The following is a 13565-nucleotide window of genomic DNA, read 5'->3' as shown; positions in this document are numbered from 1 at the left end:
ACAGCATCCTGTGGAGTGAGTTTTACACCCAACGCTGGGCACATGTGCCAGAGCAGGTTGTACAGAAGGGCTGGAAAGAATCTCTGAAGGGAAGGTAGCACTCCTTCCCTGTGCCTGCAGTGTGACATGGGGACATCTGCACCATGGGGCTGGTTAGAGATATGCAGTACAGTGCCTGTGCCTCTGTACTAGGAATACCCTAGTCCCCATGGATTCCTATTTCTGTTTTCCAACTCTGTTCAAAAATACTGCCTCTGACTTCTATTAATGCCTTGAGTCTAGCAGGCCAATTAATCAGAGCCAATTTTTGCTAAATATTTTTCCCACCTAAAATTATGACAGCTTGCTGTCTAAGTATAGGATGAGTGCATCCTATATTTCATGCAAGACGTGTGACACGTGGATGCAGGGAGACTATTTAGTGTGGTGCAGCTGGCGCGCCTCGCTGCTACAATTCCATGGAAAGCTGCTCACAAACTATAGCTAGCCTCTTGCCTCACTGCTATTTATTTGTCTTGTCTGGCTTCTTGTTTCCTAATTAAAAATGACATGTACAGTTGGGAAGAAGCTGATTGGTCTCTTAAACTAATTTTGACCAGTTGATTGAGGTTTCTAGTTAGTTAATGCTGAATTTTGGTACTATGGGGATGCTGCCAGAATGTCGCACAGAAAGCCAAGTCTCTGCCTCATATACACATATGGAATGTGAAACCAGAAGCTGTTTGCAAAAATAAATAATAGCTGTGGGGAGGAAAGTACACTATAAAATATAAGATATATTTTATTTATAAATCACCTTCTTAAATAAGAAATGCTTGCAATTCCTAATTCCAAACTGTCTCTCTGTGCCTCTCCCTTTCCATGGCTGCCCTGCTGTTTATTTACCTCTTATACCTCAGATTCCTGGTGGCTTATTCCTGCCTTTTTCTCTGCTATATCTGTCACCCAGTGCCTAAACTCTTAGCTGCTGGGAATGAGTGAATAAATAGACTGAATATAAGGAAGCTGCCATGGTTTTAGGGACTGCAAGGACCTAGATTGGTGGAAGTCCAATATGGCAGTCTTGCTATCAAAGTATTCCATCAGTATTTGACTTAATTCTGAAAATGCATGTAGTAATACAGATATATAATCTATTGGTCCTGTAGGAGAAAGAACTGGACATCCTGTCTCTCTTTCAGAGAAAACAGTAAGATTTTAAGGATTTATTTTTTGCAAAATCTGAGCTTGTCAGACTTGTGGTAGGTTGACATAGCCATGGTGAGCTTATATTTCCTATAGTTTCAACTGAAATGCAACTTTATGTTGTCTTTCACCAGGTTTTAGAAGAACATTGGCAGTGGTTTTGGGTTTGTTCCATTTACTGTATTTAAAGTGTTTCCTCTCAGCAGATAATTCTGTAGCTTCCAAGCTAGGTTGCCTATGCTATAAATCTTGCAAATCCGTGTCAAAAACATCTATACTTTTCATGTTCTGCTCTCTGCTTCCTTTCATACTATTTATCCTCTCCAGAATGAGCACCAGTGAGGTGTTTCTGGATGCTGGAAAACTGGGCTGCTTGCATTGGCTAATATCATTACTATTGGCCTCTCCTTCCCCTGTTAGAGTCAAACTCTGGCCAGAAAGTTAAGCTAAGTTGGATGAATGCTGAAAGAACACATGGAGTTGAATGTTGCCATTCATGAAAAATAAGACATGAATCCAAAAAGCTGCAAAATTGAGATTGCTCACTCTTGGGATTCAATTTCTCATTTAAAATGAAATATGTTTTGGAAACATCATTGCATTTGTCACATTCTCCTTTTAAATAGACATCTAAAACAACTGTTTTAAAGTTGGACTCAAACAAGAATAGCAATCCAAACTCTTAAACCTGTTTTCCCAGTTTACAGCTAAATCAAAAGATAGGTATTTCACCAACATAATTAACTATTAGCTTTTTGAAGGATGAGTTTCATCCTTTTGACTGAATGCAGAAGATGCGTTATGATTGTTCTAGGAAAGTGATAATACCAGACTTTTCACAGAAACTTGTAAAAAGAAGACTTAGTGCATTATCTGCAACTTTCTGTCTTTGCCTCTTGGTGTATAGATTACATCTCTTCTGGGCCATTTTTTTCTAGTCCCTTAGATTTGCAGGCTCTTTTTAAAAAGTATGTAGAAATTAATCAGAGCTTCACCAAATCTCAAGAGAAAAAATTGATGTTCATAACTTCTACCACAGCATTATATCCAATAAAATTCTATTCTTGTGGATTATTTTATGTAAGTCTGTTCTAGGTAAAAATTTAAGGAAAATCAGTCTTAATCATAAAAATCTATCTATGTTTGATGTAGTAGGTCTATATTTTTTCTAAATGTAGTTTAGCCAAATAGTTAAATTCTTGTAGTACTAAAATACTGAAAACTAACCTGGATTTATGAACTTTTCTATGTGAAGGAGAATATTTTACATTTCAATTTTAAATATGTAGAACAGCAAAGACTGAATTTTGCAGTTGGTGGCTCAGGGTGTCATTAAAGTTGATAGGGAGTCTGGCTAATGTGTCTCAACCAGCAGAAGAAATCAGAATATGAACTCATGTTTTGCTATGAATATACAAACCCAAAAGGACCAGAGTGTGATTCCTGCCTCTCTCCATATCAGGCAGTAGAAGGATTTATATTTGGGGCTCACCTCCAAATGCTCTGACCATCCTTGTCAGTGGCATCATCTCCCTCTTTGCTGCAGTTGCTGAGGTGAAAGATCTGAGCTATAGAGAGGCCTGTGAGGAACAGACTTTCTGATTGGACAGAAAGATTGAGCTCACAGGGGCATCCTGCTCAGGAAGGGTGGGTAGATCTCCTGCTGCTTCTATGGAAAATGTAAGAGATTTTGCAACCAATATTTTGTCCTGTGTCTCTTAACAACTGTATATCTAATTATCCTCAGAAACAAGGGGTTTTTTTAAGCACCTGAATCAGAATATTTGTTTCCATTAGGGAAGAAGGCTGTAATCTTAAGAATTTGAGTTAAGACTCCAAAGGAAAGATGTTAATTTGCTAGTGCATAGAGTCAGATGAAACCTCAGTGGCTTTTTTGTTATTAAGTGTGCAACTTTTGGAATAATCTTTCTCATTTACACTTCACTAGAGGACTACAATTATTCCTTTCTTAGGCGAATCAAACTATTGTAGCTCCTGCTTTGTGACCTCAAGAACAGATACACATGTAGCACTGCACTTGAGGCTACATTTTAAATTGAGTCAGGAGCTGAAGGTAATACATCAATGGACTGCTGTTTGTCCCATGTATTTTCCCTGGAGAGCATTAAGACACAGGGATAATTCACAGAATAAGTAAATAATTAAACCAAAATAACACTGCTGATAAATAATTTCCACCAAACTGCACTTTCAATTAATTTGCAACAGAAGGCACATTCAGGCTGAAATGCCTATAGGCATTCAAAATACCTTTCTTTTAAAACTAGGCAATTTTTTGGTTTTTTTCTAGGCTTTACAGGGTAAGATCACTGTTGGTCTTTTCATCAGGCATTTTGGTTAGGACATATATTTTTATCCTTTTGAAACAATGTTCCACTGTGTTCCTTTACTGTGTAATGTATACTGTATCCTCTCTGATAGTGTCGGGGTTGGTTTTTGAAAATAACTCAAGTATCCAGAAATTTTGAAAATAAAGGACAAAACTTACCCTACACAGATAACAAGAGGATGCTTGTAACTTTCCCTCCTTCCCCAGGGAATGAGAGCAAATTCAACAGAAGTGATCTATGTGCTTTGTCTCTACATGCATAAGCTCAAAGATTGCTTATGAACATAAGAACAACTTGATTTTCCCGCATCATGAAAGTAAGTTTTTAGGAAACATTTACCTCTCTCATCTGCCATCATATTGGAAAAAATCCAATAAACCTTCTGTGTGAGACAAAATTTAGACAGGTTGTACAGCATAAACCATAGCTCAGATGTTTGTATAAACCACCACCTTCTAAAAGCTGCTTTTTGGCACTCTGTTAATGCTCACAGCTGTTTACTTGTTCTCAGGTGTGAAATCAAATGCTGGGGGAGCTGGGCTGGCTGCGGCATGACTGAGCACCCATCACCGTGTTCCTTTGAAGGAAGAATCTGGCAAGCAGCATGATGTGGGATCGCGCCTTAAGTGTGCTCTTGTGAGTATACAAACTTCAGTCCTGAGGAGAAATTTATCTGAGATGATTACTTGTTTGTTCCCTGGAGAGCAAGAAAAGAAAGCCTGCAGGTATTGTGTGCTATGAATAAGTGGGGCCACTCCTCTGGAGAAGCATTAGCACATAGCAAGTCAGGGTTGTGAGATTTAAGATCCAGTTTTATTGGCTAGAATTTATATATGTAGAATGAGGTTCTTTGGAATGTGCTACACTAAGAATAAATATTTTTGTGCTCCACTATTGGTTTACTGAGAGAGAAATTCTTGCTCATTATAGCTATCCTCAGAAGCCTCTCTGAGTGGCACTGAGTGGCACTGCTTTCCCATATACGCCAAGGAAACTCAGTTGGAGTAATTCCAAGTACTGTGTGTGACATGACGCAACCTTAGTGCAGCAATCTGCAGCATCTGCAGCAATAACACATATTTCAGCAGAAATGCAAAGAGAGAGAAATAGGTTTTGTTTTCCCAGAATTTATAATTGAACTATGAGCATGCATATGTATTGGTAAAAGCCACTAAATTGCATTAATTCTAGATATGTAGGAACAAATATCATGTGAATGTGACCTTTATCTGGATGTTGAATTCTCATTTATTTTGCCTTGTAGCATTGATTACATAGTGATCAATGGTCTTTTCATCAATAGTATTTTGCATAGCTACTAAATAAACAATGGGTTTGAGGCTTTGCATGGTCTGGGAAGGAAGCCTCTGGATCCATCCCTTCCCTGTTACACAGAAGGAAAAGTTCAAGGAATACAAAACTAATAATTGTGATGGAGGAAGTGGTCTTAGGAAAATAAAGAACTTTTTAAACACATCCCTACTCAGTTTCTGGTTGAGCAACTGTGCAATCCTGGGCAAATAATTTAGATTTTATCTGTAGGATATAATATAAGATTCTGCAGAAATACCCACAGTGACTTTGACTGAACTGTGAGAACTATTTTTTCCTCATCTCACTGAATTTTTCAGCTCTTACAAGGCTGGGACACATCACATAGACCACGTGGTACTGGAATAACAAACTGTACATTTATCAAATCAGGTATAAGACATCAAACCACTGAAATTCTTGAGCATTATTTTTGCAAAGAAAAGAAGAGCAAAAAGAAAAGCAAGACTTATCACAAGAAAAATAAAACAGTTTAATAAGAATAGGGAATTTTAGAAAACAAAAGCTTATCTTATTTCTGAATCTGTTTTCCTTAGATAAAATGGAATTCCTTAACAAATTGCAATGTGGAATTTAATGGAATAATCTGTAGATCTGGAGAAAAGATTTTTTTCAGTACTGGTTGTTACGCTTCTGCCTGTGTATGCAGGGAACCATGAGTGTGTCAGGGAGGAGTGTAAACTGAACCTGGCCTGCTTGGTTCAGTGTGTTTATCAATACAATTTATCTGTGTGTTTGGGGAAACAGCAAGCTGACCTTGCTGGTCCCTGTGTTACAGGACTGAGAATGTCTGCGAATCTAGTTAGGGACCCTGGTGAATAGCTCCAACTCTGGGGTCAGCCAGAGCAGCCCTAAAGCTTGCTGAGTTTCTACGTAGCCAACAGAGGTGCTGCCATTTCAAGGAGCCCTTGAAAATATTTAAGTGCATCCCATCACAATTCGTGAGTCCCTTTCTGTGCCTCCCAGTGGGCTAGGAAAGCCTGCAAACTAGGAGTGACAGAATGGTTCCTGGGCTTCCAGCAGGCTCCTGCCATCCCTTCCCTGCCTCTGTGTGGGCCCCACGTGTTTGGGCACACAAGATGTCTCAGAGGCACTACTCCTACAGCTCAGATGTGGACAGTGCATGGGTGGTGGCCCTGGATTCCCTTCAGTAAGGAAGCCTTAGTGCAGTGTGCTGGTAGGGGATGCTCTGGCTGCTGCATGGCTCTGCCACATCTCCCTGCTGTGACACCTGACAATTGCACATTGCCCCTGATCCATCCATTGGAGGCCTGGGGCAGGGGGTCTGAGGGGCAGGTGCTGTGGTGGGAAACTAAGCCAGAGACAAACAAGTAAATCTCAAAAACTCCTGGTAACTCTGCATGGTTCTTGAAGGTCTTGATGGCTGTTATCCCTCAGGAAGAAGGGGACAGAAGGCAGCAGGAAGGGGCCATGTAACAGCAACAAAGTGAGCCAGCTCTTCTGTGAAATCCTCATCTGAAAAACATCAATTGTAAATTTGCAATCTCGTTTTTCCATATTTGCATGTGAATAAATCTGATGCTTAAATGCTCTGCAGAAAATGAATGAGGCATTTGTGTAAATGTGTGTTCATATTTGAAAATATCAACTAAAAATCTAGGAAGCCTTTGTACACCCACCTTTGCTATCCCTCTTTCAGCTGCTCTGAGGCCCTTTCATAAAGTACTCTTTTTTACTTACAAGAAAAGCATGTATTGTTGCCATGTTTGTGCTCTGGTATTTTTGCTTTGCCTCAGAGAGAATAGCTGCTTTTTTGCTAACCCTTCTGTTCAGTGTCTGATCCTACCATTTTCTTCCTTTTTCATCTCTGATCTTAGATGAGCAAATACCTCAGAAATATATTTCACAATAATTGCAAAGACAGTGTAAAAAACCCCAGCACCATTAGTTCTGGTGGTGATGGTGAGTTATGAGAAATCCTGTGTGTGAGGAAGAAAACAAAGAGTTTGGTTTTCAGAAGCAGAAAAACAAGTGCTAAGTTGGCCTGATCAGTTCAGAGGTGGAAGGATATTCTGATTTTGCTCAAAGCAACAGCAGCATTGATGCTTTGCTTTTTGCTTTGTAGTCTTCCTTTTTTTCCCCTCTCTCTATATATTGGATATATAAAAATTTAGAGCAACATATGAATTTCTCATTTTTTCTATTTTATTGTAGGGAATACTACTTATTGGTTCAAATGCAGTGATTTCTTTCCAGATGCAAGATATTTTGCAGTTTGAATAGGAATAGTTTTCATGGGAACAGGACAGATGCCTGGCTAAATATTCCAGGCAGTTATTTTAGAATGACATGGTAGTTGTGATACAGGTCACAATTACATGAGCGCTGAAGTTGTTTGCACTCAGTATTTATGCAAGTAGATCTCCTTGATTTTTTTTTTTTAGTGATACACTATTGCTATTTAGAAGACTACTTACTTTCATGGGAAATATTGTGCAAAGTGCTCCACATTAGTTTTGGCTGATATTTATTTAACAACAACTAGTGCAGGAACTCAGATCCAAATTCCTCTGAATTTCATAAATATTCCAGTCCTGTTTGTAATCTGTACGTTTTTTATTTGTCTCTAGAAAATACCAAAGGCATTATTTAAGATAGTATTTTAAGCAATTACCACAGCCTTATTCTGAGGAAGTTGCCCCACAGGAAGTTTCCACATGTAACACAGGGTGCCTGTATGGCCCAAACAGACTTGCAAGTTGGTGTTATGCATGGGATAACTATGCAGTGGTACAGAAGATAATCTGGAATAGTTCAGTCACCATCTCTCACTGGTTTTTAATTAGTTACCTTCATTTAGATACCAAACACAGAAAATTATTATCCTTCTGAACTGCCTTTTGCAATTACTATTTGGTAACCCTAACTTCAATATAAGATGTAAAACAGCTCTCTGAAAGCTGTTAAAGAAACAGAACTGTCTTAGAAAATTAGATAAACCTAGTGAGGGTTAAACTTAACTTTTTCTTCCTGTAAGTGTCGTAAGCCCGACCTAGAATTCTTTAATAGATACAGTTCAGAGCAGAACTGAAAGTATTTTTAATTTCACTGCTTTGTATATTTACAGAGGGATTACAACAAACTTCTACACTTTATCTACATTTTAATAGGTCAGTGCAAACATATGAAGTGTATTAAGGTGGACTGACTTACTTATTAAAATGACGTGAATTTGCCCAAAGCCCCCAGCAGTTGTGTGCAGCAGGGGCTGGGCAGACATGCAGGATTGAGGTCATGCATCCAGCCAGTTTGTAAGATGATCCCTCTGTACTGAGCCATCAGCCATCCTTAGCATAGGGGCGCACTCATACACGCATTCCTGTCAAGTCATCTTGTGAAAGACTGCTTGCTTCCAGCTTGGCTTGAAAGTGCAACCTTAATAAAACTCACTGAAGCCTGAGAGAAAATAGCAGTTCTGCAGCAGATAGTGTAGGGGAAAGAGACTGGGATATGCATATGCAGCTGACTAAAGCAGGCTACATGCTGGACTGTAACAGAGAGGAAACAATAAATCTTAGCTACTATGCAATAAATATTCCCAATTTTAACTAAGGAAGCTATCCTCACAGTGAAATTTAAAAAAAAAACAACCAGTTTATCCAAGCTTGATTCTTAAAGTGTGCTGCTCTGATCCTTTTTTAAAGACTTTGAGGGAAATTAAGAACAAATTTAAAGAAAGAGGAAGAAAAAGTTTTTCTTAAAGCAGGAAAGGAAAGTAATAATAACATGTCAGTTTTCTTTTCCTTTGCTTTCCTGGCAGTGATTCTTGCTCTTGTAGGCTGTACTAACCAGCGTCGGGGTCCAGAAGGCAGTGGGAGAAGATTTAACCGGGTTCAGCACGGGCAGTGCACCTACACTTTCATTCTGCCAGAACAGGACGGGAACTGTCGTGAAAGCACAACAGACCAGTACAACACAAATGCTCTTCAGAGAGATGCTCCTCACGTGGAACAGGATTTCTCTTCCCAGAAACTACAACATCTGGAACATGTGATGGAAAATTACACTCAGTGGCTGCAAAAAGTAAGTGCTTCTTTTTTTGTTTCTCACTAAATGATTTCTTTGGGGGATGTTTATGCTGTTCAAAGTTTTCATTAGTTTCTAGGATAACACAACTAATAAGGACTGATACAGTTCTTGGCTGTGTAGGAGAAAAATGTTTTAGCCAGAGTGCACCCTTCCTAGTGACATTGCTTTTGGGAGCTGAATTTTCTTCACTTTACTGAAAGATGTGACTTCTTGAGGCATTTTTCAAGAAACTATGGATGCATGTGAGTCGGAGGACACAAAAATCCTCCAGGGACTCTACTGACAGAGCTTACCAAGTTCTTATAAGCTCTACTTATAATTCACAGATTCAGCTCAGATGTCATGCAGGATACCTGCTACTGTGACAGCAAAAGGGAGCATTTACAAAAATCAGCATTTAAGTGCACTGGGTTAAGAATATCATTGTTCCTCCATAAACAGACCCTGTAATACTATTCTACCCAGCTGATTGCTGCAAAGAAACAGGAAAATATATAGGCATTTACCCTTCTAAAACTTCACAGTAAACATTTTTAACCGTGTTGAATACACTGGTCTTGACAGCCAGCTTCAATTTGTGTCTATATATGTGTATTCTTTTGTAGAAAGGGGAAAATGGGTTTCAAGGTGTTGCAGTAACTTAATAGAAGTAATTATTTTTATGAAATTTGGGTCTGAAAGGCTTAAATATGTGAATAATTTCACTCATATGAACAGTCCCAGTCAGCATGATTACTCACGTGTGTAAAATTACATGTCCTGCACAGATATTATCCATACCTTGCTAAAGAAAATGCTTTGGGGTAGCTGACTAGTTAAAATAAATAAACAGACTGTGTACAGCTATTTGTGATAGTCCCATTCACATGCTGCCATTTTGACCTGGCAAAACTTAGAAAATTACACAATTGAGGGATGCAGCTAGTCATGTAATCTGGTACAAGAAAACTTCTGTATCTACCCACTTGAGAGATACAGGATTTAACTCCAACACAAGTTCTTACTAAGAATGAACATCAATAAAATTCTAATGACTCTACTAGCTGGGCTGAAACTTCATATTAGCACAGCTGCTGCTAACCTATCTCATTTACAAGTTTTGTTTCATCCAGACAGTACATAAGACATAAATATGTTAAAAAAGCACATACAGGTCCCCCCACCCCTCTAACTCTACTAGAATTTTTAGAGAGGATTTCCTAAGCTTTTGGTAAATTATATTGGTTTCCTTGCATATCTGGCCATAGCAAGAGAGAAAAGATTCTGTGCAGAAAATATAACCAAGCATTTAATTTTCAGACTACTTCCCTCATTTTTTAATGTCTTGATCTACCTTGGGGAATATAGGGCTGGAAATAAGTGGATGTTTTATGTAGAGGAAAATAAATTATTTTACTGTGCCTTGGCAGGCTAAGACAAGCACTAAAAAGAGGAAAGTTGTTTTCTGTTTTTATACACATATGATTTTACTTGAGGAAATTGCCTGCTGAATCATGCTACTAAGACTTAACTTATTCTGTGTTTGTCCACTAGAGACTGAACTAAGATCACTGTTTCACAGTGATCATGAGGAAATATGAGTCTCTGGAGTGTGAATGTCTGAGGGTTAGTCCTCTCACACTTCGGAGGGAAGTGATTAAACAGGTAGGAAGCCCAGTGAAAAGGGTTTATATTAGGGCTGTTTTCTTCTGCAATGATTGTAAAACTGGCTGAGGGCAGAACTATTCCCCTCCTCCTTTCCCTCCCAGCCCCCAATGTCCTGCTCCCAGGGGTTAGCATAAAACTGGGATTATGCATGTATCCCCATGTGTCAGTTTTCCTTGGAATGAAAGGACCTGTTTCTCTATGTGAAGGACCATGTCTCGCTCTGAACAAATGAGGCTGATGCAGCTCCTTTATAGCATCTCTGAATACTGAATTTGCTTTGTTGCTGTTGCCACTACAAAGCATCTCAGCCATAACTCATTTCCTTTCAAAACCTGCATAATGCTCAAGTGTAATGAATATATTACGTAGGTATCTTCCATCTAATTTTTTATACTCTGCATTCATTTTTCCCCCTAAACTTTCTACACTAGGCAGCATTTTACAATGCACCTGCTGTGATTGAACTAAAGAATAATTAACAGTTGCAGGTCTTTTACTGGAAGAGAATACTTATAATCAGAAAGAATGTTTAAGAATTTTATAAATAGTCTGATTTATATAAAAGTGTTGTGTTTATTACTTCAGGTAATATATACAACTTCCAATAAAAATTTACATAGCCAATGTTTGGCAAAGTGAATTATTTTCTGAGCACAAATGCTCCTCTGTGATATTTGAAAGATACTTACTGTGAAATTTTGTAAGAATCATGGCTTGCCTTAATTTTAATTTAAAAATGTTATTTAATATCCAAACTATCAGATTTTTGGAAGCAAAACAAGTATACTTTTCTGTAAAAAAATATATTTTCTTAATGCAAAATTGCTTCTTTGATGATCTACAAGCTTGATTGTGGATAAAAATGCCCTTGCTTGGGGAGCCAATTATAGGCAATTAAGGCCCAGCCTTGTCCATTGTAATTTGCATATCTATAATCAGTGTAACTGGGGTTGGCTGACAAACCAGGGACATGACAAAATGCTCTGCACAGAAACTCCACAAAAGAAGATGTCTTGGTAAACATTTTTAGAGATTTTCCTAGAACTGTTTATTTTAATACCGGATAACTTTCCCCATTGTTTAAGCTTGGGTTTCATTTCTGCAATATGTTTATACTGATAGTTCAAAACAAACAGTTCATCACATTTTCTTTCTTGCAGTAACTGACTGGCTCACGTGACACTCTTTGGTATTTAGTTGCAGTGTCTAAGGATTGCCAAAGAGGAGTTACATGAAATGTTATCATCATGTCTTGCTTAGGAAGTTGCTGTTGGCTTGCTGAACTTACAGTATTGATGGACTCAGTGTACATTCAGGATAACTCTATAGATGAGTGTTTCATATACTTTTCCTGACGTCTAAATGGCAGAAACAATGTTATGACAGTAATGAGTGAGTTTTACATGATCCACTGCTTCTTTTCTTCTAGCTCATTATTTAAGCAGAGTACTATAAAAGCTTAAAAATATTGCTTAATGATAGTATACTATTAAAAGCTAACACATACAAGTATTACAAGAAGGTAGATAAACCAAAAAAAAGGAAAAAAAGCAGCCATAACTCAATTTCTTTCCCTTCAGAGTTCTGTTATTCACCATCTATAACCAAGGAAGTATGAAATTATTATCTTTATTCAGTCATTAAAGAAACACATTATGAGCAGTTTTTCTGGGATATCTGTAACCATTTGATAGTCTAAAGTTCATTCTCAGAATAAATATACAAAATTATTTTTGTGGTCTTTGTTGACTTCCTTATTTTGCAACAGTAACAACACAAATGCTCACCTAGGTTTTAAGCAGGTAAGGGATCTAGGTTTTGAGGGGGCCAGACATTATGTAGAAACACATGGCTTTTGGAAAGACCAGTGTCTGTCACTGTGTGCTGTGACTCCACTGAAAGTCTGTCCCTTTGCGCTGTCTTTACCATCAGGGCTTAACTATTGTTTTCTGCAATGAAATATAATATGCTTATATGTGTGGAGTGGCTGATTTTTTGCCTTGGATTTTATATGGTTTGCTGAATATGGGAAAATCCCTTACCTGTCACTCTTGCTGTGAAGCAGAGTGGAAATATGACACAGCAAGCTGAGTGAAAATGTGACAGAACCTACCCTGGGCAGTACAGATCTAAAGACCTGTAATCATGTCCTATCAGACAAATTTATGTTAATATAAAGATGGAGACAGTCACTGTGCGTGTGTGTGTGTGAAAATTTTTTCATATTAAGAAACCAATTTTCATGAGTTAAACTATCAGAAAAAATGTTAAAAGTTCCATTTTATTTATAATTATCTTTCATTGGGCATTTTGCAATGTAACATGTGACCTAAAAGTTCACATGATATTTGGATGTTAAATGCAACCAGGAGATGCATGATGAACTCCTGGAAACTCCCACAAACAAAAGGCGGTCAACAGATTTGGAACCTGCTATTCTGCATGTATGAGCATTACTAACAGAGCTGTGTAAAGAATGGCTTCCAGTAAATCTTTCCTTTTTCTAGGTAGACCAGAGCTAAAAGAAAACAGTGAGAAAGTTGCATTCAAAACTGGGCATTATTTGGTGTCCAGCTCAAACCTGTGTTTGTTTTTTAGACGCAGAGGCTGCTTATTAATCCGGGTCCTCCTTTCTGCTTTGGAGTCAATGAATTCTCATATCCAAAGGAGAGCCTCATCCTAGTGATATTTGAAGTGCAGTTCCCACAAATGTCGTGAAACAAAGGGTGGAATACAAATGAGTGGGATTTCTTAGTGTACTACTCAATGAGCAAGTATATACGTATAAAATCCAAATTTAAGGAGTAAAAGTAACTTGATGTAAATAAACTTGCTCCAAGAAGATTAACGTTTGAGTGTAAATCCAAAATTGCTTATATTCCCCCAAAATCTATTGGCCAAAAACATGCCTGCTTTTCAAAGCTTTATTAGTCAAATTGCTCAAGTCCTTGGAATATTCTGATGTACCCACAAGAAAGAGGCAATACTTCAAATGTGGAA

At 38.1% G+C, this 13565-nt stretch overlaps 1 protein-coding gene and 1 long non-coding RNA gene across 2 annotated transcripts in view; both read left to right on the top strand.

The window, feature by feature from the left end:
• The window catches only part of LOC115901416, a 57876-nt gene extending 53726 nt beyond the window's left edge, over positions 1 to 4150 (top strand). Inside the window, exon 3 of the long non-coding RNA XR_004060537.1 lies at positions 4048 to 4150. This is a non-coding gene — a long non-coding RNA (uncharacterized LOC115901416). The remainder of the gene's footprint in view (positions 1 to 4047) is intronic.
• Positions 4151 to 8258: 4108 nt separating this feature from the next.
• The window catches only part of ANGPT1 (angiopoietin 1), a 153922-nt gene continuing 148615 nt past the window's right edge, over positions 8259 to 13565 (top strand). The window contains exon 1 of the mRNA XM_030943129.1: positions 8259 to 8912. Within this exon, the coding sequence (XP_030798989.1) occupies positions 8616 to 8912 (297 nt within the window). The 5' untranslated portion in view covers positions 8259 to 8615. The remainder of the gene's footprint in view (positions 8913 to 13565) is intronic.

The sequence above is a fragment of the Camarhynchus parvulus genome, chromosome 2 (genome assembly GCF_901933205.1).
Source record: "Camarhynchus parvulus chromosome 2, STF_HiC, whole genome shotgun sequence".
NCBI lineage: Eukaryota > Metazoa > Chordata > Aves > Passeriformes > Thraupidae > Camarhynchus > Camarhynchus parvulus.
The sequence above is the reverse complement of the archived record's forward strand: the minus strand, read 5'-3'. Positions and strand labels throughout refer to the sequence as shown.